General features: G+C 36.2%; 2 protein-coding genes across 2 annotated transcripts in view; one reads left to right on the top strand and one right to left on the bottom strand.

The window, feature by feature from the left end:
- Positions 1–11238, top strand: part of abca4b (ATP-binding cassette, sub-family A (ABC1), member 4b) — a 48575-nt gene extending 37337 nt beyond the window's left edge. The window contains 21 exon segments of the mRNA XM_082172749.1: positions 58–156; positions 1433–1625; positions 1720–1814; positions 1904–1936; positions 2550–2655; positions 2767–2841; positions 2980–3149; positions 4383–4560; positions 4656–4771; positions 4861–5008; positions 5201–5324; positions 6499–6628; positions 6814–6934; positions 7059–7121; positions 7214–7320; positions 7401–7542; positions 7732–7866; positions 7946–8049; positions 8674–8766; positions 9526–9775; positions 10034–11238. Of these exon segments, the coding sequence (XP_082028875.1) occupies positions 58–156; positions 1433–1625; positions 1720–1814; positions 1904–1936; positions 2550–2655; positions 2767–2841; positions 2980–3149; positions 4383–4560; positions 4656–4771; positions 4861–5008; positions 5201–5324; positions 6499–6628; positions 6814–6934; positions 7059–7121; positions 7214–7320; positions 7401–7542; positions 7732–7866; positions 7946–8049; positions 8674–8766; positions 9526–9775; positions 10034–10162 (2611 nt within the window). The 3' untranslated portion in view covers positions 10163–11238.
- A 350-nt stretch (positions 11239–11588) lies between these two features.
- On the bottom strand, positions 11589–20218 carry tecrl2b (trans-2,3-enoyl-CoA reductase-like 2b; the record flags this gene model as incomplete). Its single annotated transcript, XM_082171817.1, has 13 exons — positions 11589–11716; positions 12547–12592; positions 12800–12888; positions 13171–13228; positions 15635–15678; positions 15749–15821; positions 16335–16440; positions 16745–16860; positions 16956–17059; positions 17799–17843; positions 17964–18015; positions 18392–18442; positions 20081–20218. The coding sequence occupies 13 exons, from the start codon at positions 20216–20218 to the stop codon at positions 11589–11591; spliced, it is 1050 nt and encodes a 349-aa protein (XP_082027943.1).
- Positions 20219–20935: the final 717 nt, after the last annotated feature.

Raw genomic sequence — 20935 nt, 5'->3', positions numbered from 1 at the left:
AAGTAATTTGTATGTTTTCATGGGAGATGAATTTCTCACCTGTCTTCTGTATCTCAGTAATGAGCAGCCATCGCATCCAAAAATGACGCATTTCATGCAGACGTTGCTGAAGGACCCTGGCATGGGAACACGCTGTATGGCAAATCAGCCCTTGGAGTGAGTTTTTAAGTTTGGTCTGAAGGGGTTTTGGAACTACACTATGAGCATACTTTAATTATTTTGAGATTGACTCTGGAGAATATATTGAGCCAGTGCACACCTATCCAGTTCTGATTTATGCGATTCTGATTTATGTGATTACTTCTATAAATACAGAGTTCTGTCATGAAACTCTAGGCTGATAATAAATCCTTAACTCAATCTGCCTGAAATCACATAATTCTCTATAAGGCACAGCTGATTAGTTCCTGCTCTATCAGTAGCAATGAGCTTTCTGCTCAACTTTCAAATACTTGGTCAGCATTTGTTATAGCGGTTGCAGTGCTCTTTCAGAAACCCTCCATCTTCCCCAGCTCCACCTGTATAGATCTGCTACGGGTAATTCATGTATGCTATTTTTTATAGCAGCAGCATGTCTTACTTGCTCACAGCAGCGTGTCGTGTATGTATTGTAGCAAGTCCCGTTCAGCAACAATTATCAACTGCAACAGCACTAACAGCAGCAGAAGCATAGCAGATCTATTCCGCCAAGACCAAACATTTCAACATTGTCATATCCATTACCATGCCAAACACTCTGAGAGTTGTCATGACAGAAATGTTACCTTTGAATGGAGCGTGACAAAATCTCGTGTTTTCTCCATAGATGTATAATAATAATAATGTATAAACATTTTAGGGCTATGCATCTGTGCCACGATTCCATATCATTTTAAGTTAATTGTTTAATTACCAAATTCATAGTAAGTTAAACTACCAATTGAAAAGTTTGGGGTCAGTAAGATTGTTTATTTTTGTAACACTTTTGTTCAGCAGAGACGATTGAAGTTTGGTTACATTGATTGAAGTAACAATAAATACATTTATAATGTTATAAAAAAAAAAAACTATTGTAAATAAATACTGTTCTTTTTAACTTTTTATTAATCAAAGAATTCTGAAATAAATATAACAGTTTCCACAAAAATATTAAGCAGCTGTTAGCTGTTTTCAACATTGATAATAATAATAATAAAAGTTTCTTGAGCAGCAATTCAGCATTTTAGAATGATTTCTGAAGGATCAATTGACTGAAGACTGGAGTGATGATGCTGACTTTTTTAAATAATAATTTAATAATTTAATAATTTAATTTTAATAATTAAAATAATAATATTTTGCTATAATTATATAGTTATACTTAGAATAGAATAGTAATTATATTATATTATATTATATTATATTATATTATATTATATTATATTATATCATATATGTGAATATGTGCTCACAGGAACCTCTTTACCTGTTTAAACAAATCCTCTGATTGGGAAGTTCCTCCAGTGTCTCCTGAGGTCACGAACATCTTATTGAGTCCCGAGTGGAATACAAGAAACCCTTCCCCTTCCTGTGAGTGCAGCACTGATACAAAGCTCACCATGCTGCCGTTCTGTGCGGCTGGAGCTGGAGGACTGCCACCACGACAGGTCAGGATCAGATGGAACTGTAATACTTTATCGTAATTATAAAGATCCAGGAGGTGAGTTTAGTGATGTTGTTTTTTTGTTTTATCTCATGTAGAGAAAAGAGCCAACAGGGGACATTTTGCTTGATATGACAAACAAAAACATCTCTGATTACTTAGTGAAGACTTACCCCAAGCTCATCAAGACCAGGTGAGCTGTTCTAAAAAAAACTTAAGTGTGCTAGTAGTGTTAGTATTCATTTAATTTTGTGTAATGTCTGCTGTTTTCCTCATATGCAGCTTGAAGAGCAAATATTGGGTGAATGAACAAAGGTAAAGTTTCTGTCTTTTTTATTTAGTTGTATGGATGTTTGATGTGGTTGCCAATACAAAACTATCAAACAGTTGTCCAAAAACCCACACATCATAATCAAAGATTTCTTTCTGCAGAATGCCTTGGCCTTCATTTAGGCCAAAAACATAAGCTAGGGACTTAAAAAAAATAATTTTGAGAAGATGACGTCCTTCAGTGTAACATTATTTGTTTATTTATTTATTTATATTATATTATATTATATTATATTATATTATATTATATTATATTATATTATATTATATTATATTATATTATATTATATTATATTATAACATATAATTTTGCTAATTATTTTGTAATTATTATGCATTGATTTTTTTAAATGGAAATTTTTACTTTTTAATTTGTCTAGTAAAAGCAGCTTAAAATAGATGGGTGACTAGTCACAGAACCAAATTAGACAATTTCCCTCATACATTTTGTTAAACTGTAAAATATCTTAAATATTGATAATGAAAATGAATGGACATGTTATACAAGTGCAAAATGTTAATATGCAAACATAAATTAGTGGACACAATAACTGAGGAATCTTTAAAACGATGCTCGATTAAACCCATTCTTTCACAGGTACGGTGGACTCTCTGTTGGTGGACAACTACCGATCCTCGATGTGGATCCTGAGGAGATCCAGGATATTCTTTCCCAGCTTGGACGGATAATGAATATTACAGGGGTATGATATTGTGTTTACTACCCATAAGATTTTGATGAGAGGCATTTAAATCTATTACTCTCTATTCTGCTCACACAACATATACACTGGTGAATGATTTCTTCTCCTTAGGGCCCATATTCAAAGTCAGCCATGAACGAATTCGGAACTTTCTTGCACTACATGGAGAGTGAGTACAATGTTAAGGTAAGTTAAACCTCATATTTAACAGTACAATGTCCCAAAATGTGTTTGGACATTTTAACCATGATTAAACATGGTCTAAGTTTCAAGGACATTTTTCTACTGACTTTATTTTTCTCCTGGTTTCCTAACTTGGCACAGGTGTGGTATAATAACAAAGGCTGGCACGCCATGGTCTCCTACATGAACATAGCAAACAACGCCATTCTCCGTGCTTACCTGCCGCCTCTCGCCAACCCTTCAGAATACGGCATTACTGCCATCAACCACCCGCTCAACCTCACCAAAGAACAGCTCTCAGAAGTCACTGTGTGAGTGTCAGATGTCACATTGAAATGTTTACATCATCTGTCTTGGATGCTCAGCACTAAATACAGGTGTAAATGGGGTCCAAACTGTTTTGTTTTTTTACTAAAACAAGAGATTTTAATCTTAAAGTCCCCCTGTGTTGAAAATCGGGTTTTTACTGTTGTTTATATGTATATGTGGTGTTTTTATTATGCTTTAAGACAAACCTTGTTCAAATTCATAAGTCAGCACCATTGCTGAGTATTTTCTCCTTAAAACTGCAGAGAACCAAAGACAGTCTCAAGAACGTTTTTCAAATTGCTGTTGTTTTTGGCGTCACAAACTACCTTGTAACCAATCAATCAAATCAACATGTGATCGTCAACCAGTGGATCTCTGAGCTGGTGTGAGTGAGTGGAGGCGGGGCTTATTAGCATTTTCATAAAACTATGTATACTAAATGAGGCATGGGTGTAGAGTTACATTCAAGCAATTTTAAGGCATGAAGAATTTTTATTTTTTCAAGGAAAAACGTTTAAATATGTAGTTTTGGTGATCAAAGATGAGTTTTAAGGGATACAATTATTTACTACAGTGGGAAGTTCAGTTAATAGTGATGTATGAGTGATGTACAGTACCGTTCAAAAGTTTGGGGTTGGTACACTTTAATGATTTTGAAAGAAGTCTCATATTCTCGCCAAGACTGCATTTTTTTTTATTAAAAATACAGTAAAAAATTGTTTCGTGAAATGTTTTACAATATAAAATATCTTTCTATTTTAAAATGTGATTTATTCCTGTGATTCAAAGTGGAATTTTCAGCATAATTACTCCAGTCTTCAGTGTCACATGATCCTTCAGAAATCATTATAATATTTGCTGCTTAAGAAACAATTATTATTATTATTATTATTATCAATGTTGAAAATGTTGTGCTGCTTAATATTTTTGTGGAAACTGCTACATTTTTTTCCAGCATTCCTCTATGAATAGAAAGTTAAAAAGAACAGCATTTGATTTTTTTTTTTTTACATTTTATATTTTTACTGTCCCTTTTGATAAATTTAAGTTATCCTTGAATCTTGAATCTTGAGTGGTAGTGTCATGAAATCAGAAACACAGACATCTGATACACATCATTTCAAGTATTTACTTGCAAAAATGTAACTACTGTATGACTCTGTGGATAATGTTTTTTTAAGTAAAAAGTGTAGTGTACTTTTGAGTAGTAAAAGGCTGCTTTTCCTTTCGGACAGTCTGGCCACATCAGTGGATGCAGTGGTGGCCATCTGCGTCATCTTTGCCATGTCCTTCGTCCCGGCCAGCTTCATCCTCTACCTCATTCAGGAACGTGTCACCAAGGCCAAACATCTGCAGTTTGTTAGTGGAGTCAGCCCTGTGGTCTACTGGGTCGCCAACTTTTTCTGGGACATGGTGAGATTTATCAGCGTTGTGTGTTAACAAGGACAGTCATTGTGAAATGTTTGAGCTGTGTGATTGCTCAAATACCATTCGTTTGTTTGTGCCAGATGAACTACTCCCTCAGCACAGTGATGGTTGTGGCCATTTTCGTGGCTTTTGATAAGAGGTGCTACACATCACCCACAAATCTGCCAGCGCTGGTCGCTCTGCTTTGTCTCTATGGGTCAGTCAGCGGCTTATGTATTCTGCCATTGACTTAAAGAAAATCAGCTAAGCACAACAGTGATTCCTCTTCCACTCTTCACTATGCAGGTGGTCAGTGACGCCCATGATGTACCCCATGTCCTACATGTTCAATGTCCCCAGCACGGCATACGTGTCCCTTTCCTGCATCAACCTTTTCATTGGTATCAACAGTAGTGCCATCACCTTCATCCTAGAGCTCTTTGAAAACAACAGGGTAAAATTAAAGAAATATATATAGAGATTTTTTTATATATAATTCTAATTTAGTACCTTTTAGTCACAATAATGCCTTAAAGTAAAAGGAAAAATGTACATTAAAGTAAAAAATGTTTGCTTAAGAATCCATGTTTACTGATTTCAGATTTTGAAGTAATTACTTGTGTTTTTTTCTTCACAAACCCTACAGTCTCTAATAATGTTTAATGAGGTGTTGAAGAAGGTGTTACTGGTCTTCCCTCACTTCTGTCTCGGCCGAGGTCTCATAGATATGGCCATGAACCAGGCCGTGACTGATGTCTATGCCAGATTTGGTATGGTCTTCTATTAGCAAGAACTATTAATGATTGTGTGAAATCTGCCACCTCAAATGAAGCCCTTTAATGGCCTTACTCTAAAAACAGCATGTCTGTTTAAACTGACAGTACGTTTCCCCTCAGATTTTTGACACAACTTGATTTGAACGAAATTTCCAAAAAAAAAAAATCATGTAAGTTATGTAGGTAAAATGCTGAAAACATTCCTTCACTCATCTAAATCCAACTGAGCTGCATCTTCTTCACTCGAAACTCATATGACAATTTTCCTGTAAAACACAAAAATAATTAAGAATTATTATTAGTATTGTATTATGCTATATTCACCAAGGCTGCATTTATTTGATCAAAATACAGTAAAAAATTTAATATTGTGAAATATTATTACAGTTTAAAATAACTGTTTTCTATTTGAATATATTAAATGTAATTAATTCCTGCATTTTCAGCATCCATCATGCCCATCTTCAGTGTGCTGAAATTATTTGGTGCTCAAACAAATCAAACACTTATTATTATTATTATGTTGAAAATAGTATATTTGTTGAAAACAGTTGTGCTGCTTAATATTTTTGTGAAAACAGTGATAATTTTTTTTTTCAAGATTCTTTGATAAATAGAAAGTTAAATAAATAATTGTTTTCTTGTAATTGGAGACGTGCCAGTTTTAGCTGTTTTTACTCACACTAAATGATGTGTTCTCAAATATGCTTGGACTTTTGTATTTTTTGTAAGCCTGAAGGAAGGTCGATTGACCGAAACGTTGCTCACAAAAATATTTTTGTGATTTTGCAAACTCAAGTAGTGTGAAGGATTTATATATTTTTAACAAATTAAAAGTTCAAAAGAATAGCATTTTTTTTAAATAGTAGACTTTTACATTGTTTCAAAAAACCCTGTCATTGTATCCTTTCAGAATTAAGGAATTCATTTCTTTCTCAAAAACAAAAATCTTGCTGACTCTAAACTTTTAAACAGAGTGTATGTATTAATACTAAACAAAAATTGCTAACTAACATTGCTAATACAATGAACTACTAAGTAGTTTCTTTTGTCATGTTTTATCTCATCTATTGTAACAAGTGAGCCAGATCTGCTACTGGCGCCCCCTAAAAAAAAAAGAAAAAAAAAAGAAGCCACTGTCCTTACTATAAACTATATCTTGGCACAGGGGAGGAGTATTCCATGGATCCGTTCAGATGGAACTTTGTGGGGAAGAATCTCGTCTGTATGGCTGTGGAGGGTTTCGTGTATTTCACCCTTAACCTGCTCATCCAGTACAATTTTTTCCTTGATCACTGGTGAGGACAAAAAGACAAAACGATTCTGATTCTGACTATTACTCTACAACTGCAAAATAAACATTAAAAGAAAAGTTAGCTTTAAAATTGGATCTGTTTAATATTTTGTGTTTACTGTAGCTGTGAGGAGAAACTCTAGAACAGCAGATGATGGTAACTATTATTTGTGTCGGTGAAATGTGCAGGGTGACAGACTATGTGAAGAGTCCTGTTAAAGATGAAGATGATGATGTAGCTCAGGAGAGAGAGCGCATTTACAAAGGAGGGAACAAGAATGACATCCTTCTTGTTCAAGACTTGTCAAAAGTAAGTGACCATAAGACAAAAAGCTTCCATTTTTATTAATTTTTTTGTAAACAATGTCAGTGTTGAATTTGTAGTGTTTTGAAGGACCGTTAATGCCATGCTGAAATGTGCGGTCTAATCTTAGACATACAGGCGCAGAAAACGACCAGCAACGGACAGAATCTGTGTAGGAGTTCCAGCAGGGGAGGTATCACTGGAAAAAAAATATGATTAGATTTGAAAATATGAACCATACTGCTGCTCTTTCAATTGAAATGAACGACTCTAAATTTTCTGCAGTGCTTTGGGCTTCTTGGTGTAAACGGTGCAGGTAAAACCACAACCTTTAAAATGCTAACCGGAGACACAGATGTGACATCAGGCGAGGCGTCAGTAGCTGGATACAGGTAATGTACAAATTATAAAGAGCCACTAGTTGTGAACTTACATTGGATGTAAACGCTAATAATGAACTGCTTTTCTTCAGCATTCTTACCAACATACTGGATGTGCACCAGAACATGGGCTACTGTCCTCAGTTTGATGCCATAGACGAACTGCTGACGGGGAGGGAGCACCTGTACCTGTACGCCCGCCTCCGTGGGATCCCTGAATCTGAGATTAGCAGAGTGAGACTCCCACCCCTTACAGATCACATGACACACACCAGGACAAGAACATAGTACATGACACTTGAACACATACTTGAGTGAAAGTAGAAAAGTTTCACAAATAACTACTATATGTTAGGCTTTGTTGGCTGAAATTCTTAAAGCATTCTGATACAATCATGATGTATGACTGTATGTTTTCTGTAGGTGGCAGAATGGGGCGTTCAGAAGCTGGGTCTGTCTGAATATGCCGGAAACTGTGCTGGTACCTACAGCGGGGGCAACAAGAGGAAGCTGTCTACTGCTATCGCTATGATTGGCTGTCCTCCTTTAGTGCTCCTGGTATGTTTTTCCTAAGCATTCCCAGTGTCATTGCGCAAAACAAAACATTGGTGTAATGTAACCCTGTAAATGTGTGTAGGATGAGCCCACCACAGGAATGGACCCTCACTCCCGTCGGTTCCTGTGGACCGCCATTCTGAGTATCATCCGTGATGGGAGGGCAGTCGTTTTGACGTCACACAGGCAAGTATTTGTCAGGGTTTCCCAAACAGGATGTAATTTAATAATTAATGAAGTTTACTGTCAGTCGCATTGTGTGTTTCAGAGTGAAGAGCATCATTGTTCATTTAACAGCTTATACCATGTTGAAAGTAAATCAGTAGCAATATGAGATATTTAACGTGAAATGAAATGTCACATCACAGTTCAAATCGCAGAATATCACAGTATAATTTTGTGGCCTAGCAATGCTGCTCTATATATGTATATATATATATAAAATATAAAAAAAATATGTATTAAAATACTGAAAAAGATTAGATATTTTATCTGTTCACTTGCATGTCATGTTACCATTAACCAACATCAGAGAACAGTGAACATGCAAATGTGTTGTTAAATTATTGAAATATATACTTACAATCTCAGAGGTACTTCAATCAATCACATGCATAGTTGTTTCTTTAAATAAATACTTATAATTAATATATTTATACCAAAAAAATAAATAAATATATATATATATATATAATACAAATATATTTGAAAAAAATAACTAAGTGTCCAAATATTATTTTAATGTATTAATCATTCTTATTCAAATAAAATTTAAATATGTTTACATTATTTATTTGTTTGCATTTACAGTATGGAAGAGTGTGAAGCTCTTTGTACTCGTTTGGCCATCATGGTCAATGGGACATTTAAATGTCTGGGCACAATCCAGCATCTGAAATACAAGTAAGTATGTTATTTTGGAACGTTTTTTTTATATATATACAAACTCAAGGATGCCATGTCCATATTACCACACATCAATTTAAATGGTTTTCCAGTGTTAAATGGGTCCTATTATGCCTTTAGTGTGTAATTTTGCATGAAAAAGGTCTGCAAAGTTACAAAGCACAAAGACCACAGGGAGTTATTCTCTATATCGGTAAGCACTGTTTCTGAACTTCTGAAACTTCCGGGAATGTACACTTCTTAAGTGTGTTAATAATTCCCACCCAAGGCATACGCAAAAAAAGGGTATGTATCCTGTATGGCCTTTCCCCTGTATGCCTGGTTGAGTTGCATTAGTTGCATTAGTACTGTGTTGAAACTCAAGGTTATGGTAAGGGGCGTGACATTTCAAAAACACACTAGAAGCAGTTGACCAATCACAACACTGGCTAGCCGACCAATCAGAGCACATTGAGCTTTTCGGAACAAGGGGCTTCACAGAGACCGAAACTAAACAGAACGATACAGACTGAGAAGAGAGGTGCTGCAACGATGTTAAATATGTGAACAATAAGGTGTTTTTGAACATTCAAGCATGAAATCCTATTCTAGTAGACCCCAAAAACTAAATCAGGAATTTGTAAAAGGGCATAATAGGTCCCCTTTAAATGTTTAACTTTTAATGCTGATATGCGTAACAATCTTTCAAATGGTCAACAAAACAAGTGCATATCTGATTTTATATGCATTGTGTGTATTGATTGTACTTGTGGACAGGTTTGGAGGTGGTTATGTAGTCACGATGAAGCTCAAAGCTGCAAAAGCAGGCCTGACTCCTGACCTGGGCCCGGCCGAGTCCTTCATGGAAAGCAGCTTCCCGGGATGTATACAGCGAGAGAAACACTACAACACTTTACAATATGAAATCGCCACCGCTTCACTGGCACGAATCTTCCAGCTGGTGCTGACCAACAAAGAGAGACTGAACATTGAGGACTACTCTGTGTCTCAGACCACCTTAGACCAGGTGTGATTTGATCAAGCATCAAGCAACAAATCTCTTTCATGTCAAACTATATCAGCTGCCCACAGCATTATTTTAGCATTTCACTTTCACCGCAGACAAGAAAAATGGCTTGATTCTGTAAAACTGACATGCTGTGCTTTAGGGACCTTTCATTAGAAATGAATTATTGGTTGAAATTCCCATTTGGAGATTGAATTCGATTTGCTCAGCTGATTTGACTGACAGGACTAACAGCTCATCTGTTTCACTGCCTTACAGGTGTTTGTGAGTTTTGCCAAGCAGCAGTCAGGAGAGGAAGATACTGTCCCACCTCATCTCAAAGCATCAGGATCAAGACGAGAGAAAAAGATCTCGCCACTACAAAGAGTAACGTCAAAAAACAGATAGAATGAACTCAGATGCTTCAAAGGGACAGTGATTAAGTGTTTATAAAGTTCCCTTTTTTCCCTTATTTATATTTATATAAAGCCTTTTATATATGTATTTATACACACAACCAACTGCATCTATATTAAGTTAAAAAATGAAAGATTTTTTTATTATATTTAAAATGTTTGAACATCTGCCCTTAGTCCACAGCACTTTGAGCCAAAGGTCGATCTCCACCCAATGAAAGGAAACCTTCATTGATACAGTAATGCGGATGAATTGATGCAGGTCAGGCGAAGCAGATGTATAAAACTCTTGGAAAATACTTTTAAGTTGTTGGACACACAACTTACTTTAGGTTCCCATACAATCTGAAATGTTCATTATATTTATACATCTGTAAATATTAGTGTTGCAATTTTTCTTTGTTGTACAAATCTTTCAAATGCTGAATGAAAGAGCATCTGCTACAGCAGTGCCTGTGTACGCACTCACCAAAATGCTTCATTCTAATATAACTTTGATAATGTGTTGATTTTGTACTGGTTAAACCAACAGTATAAGCTTAAATAAATTTGAAATCTGTTATCAGAACCTGAAACGTATGCAGATTTGCAGCATTTCAAGAAAGTGACTTTTTATTGTTACTCTTTCTAGGGGTCAGCTGGCTGGCACTCTCTCTGAAACTCTTTATTTGGTTTGAGTTTTTTTAATGCAGTGAATACATACTTATGGCATCTACCAACAGCCAAACCCTGAAAACCGTGAAAATCAGTGAGTAAATGTGTCTGTTTTGAGGAATAGAGAGTTTCAATTGTATTCATCAGTAAATATTTTAAGCAAATATAGTTTTAATATGCAATAATACAACAGATGGTTTTCATTAACAATAAAAACCATTCTGTAAGATTGTTGTTTTACCATATCTTGAAAATACTGACACTTGAAAACTGATAATCACTTATTTCTGAGAAATAAAAATATTCAGTAACATTTTCTTTACTACAAAAACACTTCTGATACGTTCTGCAAAATGTTTTAATGAAATACAAAAATGAATAATCAACAATAAAACAGGATCACACTGTACACCATGTTTTCTGCTTGATGGTCTGAAGACCTTGAGTCAAGACTCAACTTACTCTTTGATGTCAAGCAAATGTTTAAGTTTGTGATACATATGCCTCCTGCACATAAGTATTAGTCACTGTCAGTACATCTTCCTTGACTTTGAAGTATAACCTCAGTATATGCTCAGTAAGCCTCTTTATAATTAATGCAATTACTAGTAATTAATGCAATTACTAGTAATTAATCGCCTATCAAACTTAATTGTCTAAAAAAAAAAATAGGTCTGACAGAAAAAAATAGACTTATTTTTCTGATGTTTGGTGAAGAGTCCAATGACAAAAGTGCATGTAGATTCATCCTTTATCCAACAGATCTAGAAGAAGAGTGGAATGATGGCTGTTCTCAGATCAGGATAGTCTTCAAATTGCTGGGCGTAGGTTTTATGCTTTGCCCGAGCCCATATAGTCATCTGAATAAACCCCAAAAATGCGAAAACTCCAACTGCAGAAATATGAAGGATTCATGGTTTTTATCAGGCAGGTGCAGCAAAATATATACACATCATTTATATACAGAGAAGTCAAAAAGTCAGAGACTAACTATCTATCTATCTATCTATCTATCTATCTATCTATCTATCTATCTATCTATCTATCTATCTATCTATCTATCTATCTATCTATCTATCTATCTATCTATCTATCTATCTATCTAAAGAGATTAATATTTTATTTGGTAAGAATGCATTAAATTGATCAAAAGTGACAGTAAAGATATGTTACAAAATATTTTAATTTGAAATAAATGCTATTTTTTAAACTTTCTATTCATCAAAGGATCCTGAAAAAGATGTATAACGGTTTCTACAAAAAATATTGAGCAGCAAAAAAAAGATAATTTTCAACATTGATAACATTAAGGAGGACCATTATTAATAAGTGAGTATCAATAATAATTGAGCACCAAATAATCATATTAGAATGATTTCTGAAGGATCATGTGACACTGAAGACTGGAGTAATGATGCTGAAAATTCTGAATTGCCATCTCAGGAATTACTGTTATTACTGTATTTTTGATCACATAAATGTAGCCTGGTAAGCATAAGATACTTCTCTTAAAAGCATTATAACACTTTTGACCTAATAATCAGCATAACTATAAAAAAAAAAAAAAGATTGTTGCCTAAAAAAAAGCCTTAAATATAGCTCATTCATTTTATATCATAAATATATAAACTTTAATTCACAGGTTTCGATTAGATTTTTTTGCATTCGATTTGTGGTCTCAGACATTTGGACTCTCTGCAGTTGGTTTGTAACACTGTGTACCTGGAACACACTGTGTCATGACTGTGAAGCTGATCCATGATCCCACCTGGAAATAAATTCAGGTTTCAAATTTTGCATCACTGCACAAAACAATATTTCCACAAGGATACTTTAACCAGAAACATTTCACACACTGTATCTGTGATGTATCTGCTCTCTACAGGTGTGGACATAACCTCAGATGTTCCAAATGTCTCATTTACTGCTTTTTTTGTCATGAAAAAGCTTACTTTGTTTTGTACACATTACAAACCTCATATGTGTAGTTTGGGCAGGACACGAAGAAAAACAGCCAAGTGAATGGATTCTTTGTGGGATAAGGAATCTCTGTAGGCCTGGACCCTGTCGATGTGTGAGAAGATCATAAGGTTATAAGTTAATGAAAACTATATATAACTGGATAATATTCAAGAAACTAAAGAGTTGAGGATCCATTCAGGAGAATGTCTAGTCTCTGAAGCAGGTATTAATGAGATACAATTTTACAGCATACACCCACAGATTTCTTTATGAAATGGAAGAAAGAAATGGTAATTAATCACAATCACTGGGTTTTACTGTCTGTCTTTATCGGTCATGATTACGCCCACACAACTAAAGAGATGAATCTTTATTAGGGCTCACCATTACAGCTGATTCGATTCAGAATCAGATGAACTGAGAGATTGCCAAACTCACAGACCTGAATAAAAATGAACAGACAAAGAGTTGATGGAGAAAAAAGCTACACTTTGTAACATGTGGCCCCCCCAAAAAATAAAAGTGCATAAATAACAGTTTCTTTGTTTTTACAAACAGTGATTCCCCAGAGGTTTGCTGTGTTGAAGTTTGCAATTTTTCTTTCAGTTTCACAGTACGCACAGCTGGAGATACTTTTCGCTAGTGATGGGCACTTTTGAAACGCTGCTTTGTGAAGCTTCAAAATCTTTGTGAACAATTTATCTCAAATCAGTGATTCGGATTGTGTATCAAACTGCCAATGTCACATGATTTAATCAAATGAGGCTTTGTTACAGCATAACCATTTCAAAATGTTTCCCACTAGGGGGTGAAGATCTCTGTTAACCAATGAACCATTGTCTATTGTATGTGGTTCCCTTTCGAGGGAACTCAATACTGAGTCATTTTTAATGATGCTATGGCAAAGCTTCCATGTTACCGGTCTCTGAAGCACATGTGAAATCACGCAATTGGCTGCCGGTAGTCAGTTGATGCAAAATCTTTTGTCTTATTTATTGTTTGCTTGTCTAAATGAATGCTCTGTTTCTCTCTAACACCTCCAGTACCCTTGGGGTTGGATGCCATGGTACAGACAAGACGCCAGTGCGGGTTTGCCTATTACTCATAGCCCCATTTTGGCCGGCCTGAGTTTAGTTTTCAGAACTGATATCTCTACTGGACGGCTCTCCATTAGAGGTTTCTGTCCGAAGGGATCTTCTGTCTCAGGCAGGGGGAACAATTTATCACCCCAGAGCAAAATATGGAGGGGATCAACTCTAGGTGTTGATCTTTCAACTGAGGTTGTTGAGACCATCCTAAGCATTAGGGCTCAATCCACTAGGAAACTGTACGCCTCAAGTGAAGGCTACTTTCCTGGTGGTGCAGAGAGCATGGATCCTGGACCCGGTTAACTGCCCTCTTGGTTCACTGCTTGAGATCCTGCAAGACTACTTTTCTGTTGAGTTGACTCCATCTGCAATTAAGGTGTTTGTGCCGGCCATTTTTGCTAGCCACATACCCATTGATGGAGCATCCCTGGGGAGGCATCCTTTGGTGTCTCAATTCCTGAGGGGAGCGAGACATCTTAGGCCTTTTCCCCAGTCCAGAGTTCCTTTTTGGGACCTTGCTATTGTCCTGGAAGTTCTGGCTATGGCAGCATTTAAGCCTCTTGAGTAAAGTTCTCACTCTTTCGGTACCCTTTCTCCTTGTGATTTCCTCCCTGAAGAGTGTATGAGATTTTCAGCGCCTGCCAGTTGCCTCCTCCTGATTTGTCTTTGCTCCGGGTAGAGTTATTCTACATTCTAGGCCAGATTTCGTTCCGAAGGTGCCTTCCTCAGTCATATGTTCAGTGGTCCTTCAGGCCTTCTTTCCACCGCCTTTTCAATCTGCGGTGCAGGAGAGGCTTAATCTCTCACACCCTCTTCGGGCCCTTAGCATTGTCCACCGCTCAGGCCATTGGTGTAAATCAGAACAGTTGTTTGTCTGACCTATGGAGTGCGTGGAGTACCTTCACCCCTATGCATTAGAGCCCACTCTACTCAGGGCATGGCCTCTTTAAGAGCTTTGCTGTCTGGATCTTCTTGTGATGTGGCAGGATGGTCCCAGGCTCCCAGGTACGTGACAATTTAAGTCATATGACTACTGGCAGCCAATAGAATTAGCGTGATTTCACATGTGCTGAAACCACGTACCCAAAGCGTAAACAACCTGATGGAGTGTCTCTCCCTACTCAGGGAACCCGGGTTACAGTCCTAACCTGAGAGGTTTTTAGCTGATCTCAGATCAGTTTTATAAATTTGTAGACATTGTTAGAAACACATTTGTATAATGAAAAGGAAGAGTTGTATTTAAAAGTTTATTTTTGGCCAGATTAATCAAGCTCTCTATAAAACAAACAAAACAAGCTCTACAAATGAAAAAAATAACACATATTATACAGACACTTCATATTTAATGGTATTAGATGATTTGTTAAGCTTTTAGCATAGATTACACTTTCAGTATTTGCAATTGGTTTGTAAAAGGTGTTTGTATACATGCTTGGGCTTTGTATGCACGTTTTGACTTTTCTCTGACCAGCAGGCTTATGGCGTTTTAAAGGCGTTTTTAAGTGAATCATTTTGCAAAGCACATGACATGACTTGCACAAGTGAATTACTTATGTACAGCATGCAATTTCCGACGAAATGAGTCCTGACAGCTCTAAAATATTAATCATTATAATATGTTTATCAAACTTGGATAAAGGCATGATTTGGAAAAGATGACCTTTCTCTCATTATCATTTTTTTTTCAAAATTAAATTAAAGAAGTTACATAAAATAGCTTTAAATATTTGACTTTAATTAATAGAGAGATTTTGACATACCAAAAACATTGCCAGTGCAGAGTAGATTTGAAGTCTCCCATAGCCTAGAGAAACAATTAGGAGTTAATATGAGGGACACAAACTAATCTAATGTGTGACATAATGAGCACTTACTTGGTGGTGTGTAGAGCGGATGATTGATATAATATGCCTGCCATGATGCAAATCCCCAGTAGTACAGACAGAGCTAAAGAAACGACATTATAAATGTGTGTGAGGATCACATAACACAAAGTAACTGCTCAAAGAATAATACCATAGTTAATGTTAAAGGGAAACCTTAAATGTATACTTGAGCTATGTGTTACTTAATATAAGCTTTCTCATTTGCATTGTTAGCATTTGTGCAGGCAATATTTTCAACGACTCTTCCATATGGTCAAACCATATGTAGTGTTGAAAGATACTGTAGGGCCATCATTTAAACCAGCAAGACAACACTTAATGGAAAGCAGCCAAATACCCCCTCAAAAGCTCCTCAATGCTTCACTGACACCACCGAACTAATGCTAATGTCATAAGCACTTCAGACACATTAGCTAATGTGCCAAGACAGGAACAATTGTGACAATACGACTTTGGAAAGCCTGTAGTCTTATTTTTAAGTGCATAAAAACAGCAGGGGCATATTAAATACAGAGAAAGAAAAAGTTAATACTTCATGAATATATTACATGAAAAAATACAGACATAAACATACCAGCATGATGGTGCGTAAAGGTAACGTTCCGTCAGAAAAGCGATGAATAAAAATAGTTTCCACAAGCCTCTTGATGTAATGAAGAGAGTGGCACCAGCAAGCCAGCCTGTATCAACAGGATCAAATATAAACCACTTGCAAACTGTTTGCCACACGTTTGGTAAATTATTCATGATTTATTTCACACTAAAAGAAAAAGTTACATGAGCTGCATTTTTTTTAAACTTAAAAATGTGCTTCATGTGGTAGCATCTAAAGTCAAAAATACTATTTAACACCACTGAACCAACCTAAATACATTAGGTTACACCAAAAAAATAATAAACTAAATTTAAGTGTGATCAATTTTCTGTTCATTAGTATTCATCAAGTCCAGCTCATCTGAACAAGATTTTTCACTTCGAACTCACTTGACAACTTTCAATGGACTTTGGGTGTAGTCATACTCAGGCATGTAGATGTATGGAAGCCGATAGTAGAACAGCAGGTAAATGAAAAGAGGCCCAAGACACTCTGCCAGAAATACCTACAATCAGCCCGCAACAAAAACACCATTACTGGCATGCACACAGTATGCACTGCTATTGTCTAAATAAGCATGCATCAGATTGCTTTCTTTACCATAGTCCAGCCTAACTGTGGGCCGAGGTCCTGGAAGAACATCGTTGCAGTCGTGCCAACTGGTAGATCCTCCAGCACATCATCATCGCTGAGGGCCTTTCCCTCTGAGAATCAGTCATAACATAAATATCAAGAGAAATGCACCTCAGTTTAGATATATATTATAAAAACAATTTTTTTGGGCCCAATGGTTAAAGAGTCAGACTGGTAACCCGAAGGTTGCGTGTTCGATTCTCAATTCCGGCAGGAAATGACTGAGGTGCTCTTGAGCAAGGCACCTAACCCCCAAACGCTCCCTGAGCGCCACAGCAGAAAAAGAAAAAGAAAAGAAAAGAAAAGAAAAAGGCTCCCCACTGCTCCAGGTGTGTGTGTCCATAGTTTGCAGTGTGTTCACTACTCACTACTCCTACTGTGTGTGCACTTGGATGGGTTAATGCAGAGGACAACTTACGAGTATGGGTTACCATACTTGGCCTTCACATGTCACTAAAAGAAAACAAAATTTTCATAAATAATGCAGTGTGAACAGCTTTAGTTTTTTGAAAGCTGCCATTTTCTCACTCTCTCACTTCTCCAGTGTGAATTGATGCCTGATATTCTGGCAGGAGAATTGCAGACGCACACATATGTGCCACAGCTGTTGCAGATCTACAGTATGATTGCAAAAGCATCTGACTACTGTATGAGTTCATTCTCTCTTTTTTATTTGACCATCTCCTTTGAAGGTTTGATCAAGTTCAGTGCATCTACTGGCTTTGAAAGAAATGCTGGTGATTACACAGGATGTCCAATAGAATAGAACGGAATAGAAAATATTAAATAAGAAATAAAAAGTAAGTTTACCAGGATGCAGCTTCAGTGCCTGTCTTGATGGATAAAACTTGGGATCTACAGGGATTTCAAGAATTGTAAACTTTACAACAGCTTGGTCATATATATGTAAGCTTCCGAGCTTGAATAAGCATATCAAATTAAGTCTTTGACTGTTTAAGAACAAAAATCACTTACAAATTTTGTGCAACAATGTCTTGATCTCTGCAACAGTGGCGTTGGGCTCCACCTGAGGAAGTTCAAGAATTGAAACAAGGCATTTGTTTAATCAAATATAATTTGTGGCCCAATGCCAGTGATGTTAACAAAAACAATTAAAAAAAAAAAATGTTCACTGAAAAACGAATACAATAAAATATAGATTCGATGAAAAAAACCGAACTAAATGGAAATTAGAAATTTTGCTTTGGCAACTACTACAGTAGGCCTACTACAAGTACTAAAACGACTAAAGCTGAAATAAAAATGAATAAACACTAAATACATTTTTTTTAAGTAATAATAATTAGACAATATAAAAAGTAATTCAAAATAATAATAAATAAATACTATAATAGCATATTAATATGCTCAGTGCAAACACTAAGGTGGCCAAGCACACACACCTTATCCAGGTAGCAGAGTTGCGCCTTGCTCTTGGGGTCCAGGATCTCCACCTCAAAAAAGACATAATTCTTATCCTTGGTGGGACCAGCTTTCAGGCCGTGTTGACACCTGGTCTTTATAAAATGGGCTACGGTGAAGAGATCCCTTAAGTCCAGACATTCCATGATGCCTGCTGAGGGTTGTGAACCCTGATTTTGGAGGTTGGTATACTGATGCCGAAGCGATCGGACCCTCACAGTCCCGTGGTAAGAGATGGCATGCTCATGATGACCTCACAGGCATATCCAGTTGAGTATCACAGCAAGAGTATATGTTGACTTAGTTGCATAATATTGCTCAGGTGACCACATATTGAGATTTATAATGCTATCAATCATGCATGACTTCATATTTCCAGAAAACAGGGCTGGTATGTCATGTCATACATTACTTGGAGTATTTGTGAGGTGTGTCTGCAGAAATGTGTCTCTCATGCAGTAGGTATATGCACACGGACGCGCGCCAGCTGAGAGATGTGAAGGGCACGTCTTGGATTTGGAGCAGCAAGCTGGTCTAAATTTGTCTCCGACGGTGAGGGGCAATTCATCAGCCCCGCTGCACCTCTGATCTCCAATAACACTGCCAACTATCATATCATCAAGTGCTTGAGTTTAATCCTTCTGGTAAGGGGAGACGACCCCCCATCAAGCTTTAATCATATATAGACTTTCATTGACATATAGCTTTGATTATCAGCTTAAATGAAGAAAAGTAAAGCACAGCACTGATGAGATATCACCCCACTGTGAAAGTAGATGAGACCACACACAGAGATTGACCATAACAGAGTCATCCTCAGGAACCCTCTTATCAAATGAAAATGTTGGTCCTGATTAATAAAATAATCATATATTTTAAATAAATAATGTTTAATTAATATTAATTATACATTAATATGAATGTCTACACTTACATTTCTAATAATTATTTCTGCCACAATGATAACAAAATAATCTACAACAACTCAGCATAAACTAATAAGAATAACAATAATAATGGTAACACTTTACAATAAGGTTTTATTTGCTGACACCAGTTAATGCATTAGTTAACAAACTAACAATTACAGCATATTTTTGCAGAATGTATTAATCTTTGTTAATGTTAGTTAATACAAATGTTTATTAAATATATATATATTTAGAAAATATGTTTTTATTAACCCTCATAATGCATTCATGACCTGGATGAGAAACATAATTTTACAAAAATGCAGCAAGAACACTTTATTTTTTTTATTTTTTTTATTTTAGATATAACACACTTTTAAGTTACACCTTTTGCGTGTCCGTTGCCATGTCCATTTAAGTTCATTATGAATTAATATTTAGCACGCTATGTACCTGTATGGTGTTTATGTGTTATCCTTTAGAGATATGAAGTCATAAATTAGTAGACCTGATAGTGTCTGCGGATATCGGTAAAAGAATATTGGATAACTTTAATTAAATCGAACTAACTGTTAATTATTCTAATAATTATATTTTGTTAATTGTATCACTAGTGAGTCATGGGGACATGTGGCACACAAAAAACAGTTCATTAACTGCAGCAATATATTCATTGCATTCGGATATTTCAATGTTTCCATTTAAAACAGAATATCTGTGAGGGGGAAAACAAAGCCAAAATGTAATTCAAGTAATTACCTCAAAATAGGCAACTCTATTAATGACTCCATGTCTCCTCCAGTCCTCCAGGTGAAATCCATGCCACACAATTGATTCCCAGCCTCTGAAAGACTCAATGTTTTCATCCAGCATGTCCATGTGAGCAGAACAGGCCATAATTCCTCATATGTACCCCTGTCTTGCCTTTGTTGAATGAGATGTTATCGGTCCACTAAATATCTTCTGCTGAATCCTAATGAGGATGTCAAATGGAGAGTAACTGCTCTACTGCTGGAAATAAATAGACAGTTGTCTCCAGTGATCAATACAGTGGATAATTAGCCATAGAACCAGGCATACATCAAGAGCTGCTGAGGATGGACAAATGCACTAATTACAGTGACTGACTGAACAGTGTGCAGGAAGCAGAGAGTACAGTAAATGCTGTTCTAATGGGAAGAAGTGGGTGAGTTTCTTTCATAATGAGCGATGAGTTCCGTTCACAGACAACACAGTGATTTGGTTAGACAATTTTCCTCAAAAAACTGAGAAGTCTGATGATGTCCCATGTTCAGTGAGACTTTTTATACAGTCAATATAGTTTACACAATCAATTTTATACAGTTTTTCACCACTAGGAGGCAGCACTCACTCTATTTACACTACAGTACACAAGAAAATAGCTCGAGTTTCTGATGCTGATATGTTCACAGCAGAATAGTGATATTCAGTTCTAAAACCTGAAATAATTAGCATTTTCAAGCCATTAATTCCCTTGGGAATTTCTAATGGGATTTTACAATGGCGGTTTTGGATTTATGGCAAAAGACTGTTATGTTGTAGCCTACTACAACATTTCAGATAGAATTTGAATTCCCTCATGTGAGAAATTGT

Source organism: Leuciscus leuciscus (assembly GCF_965113295.1).
Source record: "Leuciscus leuciscus genome assembly, chromosome: 6".
Classification (NCBI taxonomy): Eukaryota; Metazoa; Chordata; class Actinopteri; order Cypriniformes; family Leuciscidae; genus Leuciscus; species Leuciscus leuciscus.
The sequence above is the reverse complement of the archived record's forward strand: the minus strand, read 5'-3'. Positions and strand labels throughout refer to the sequence as shown.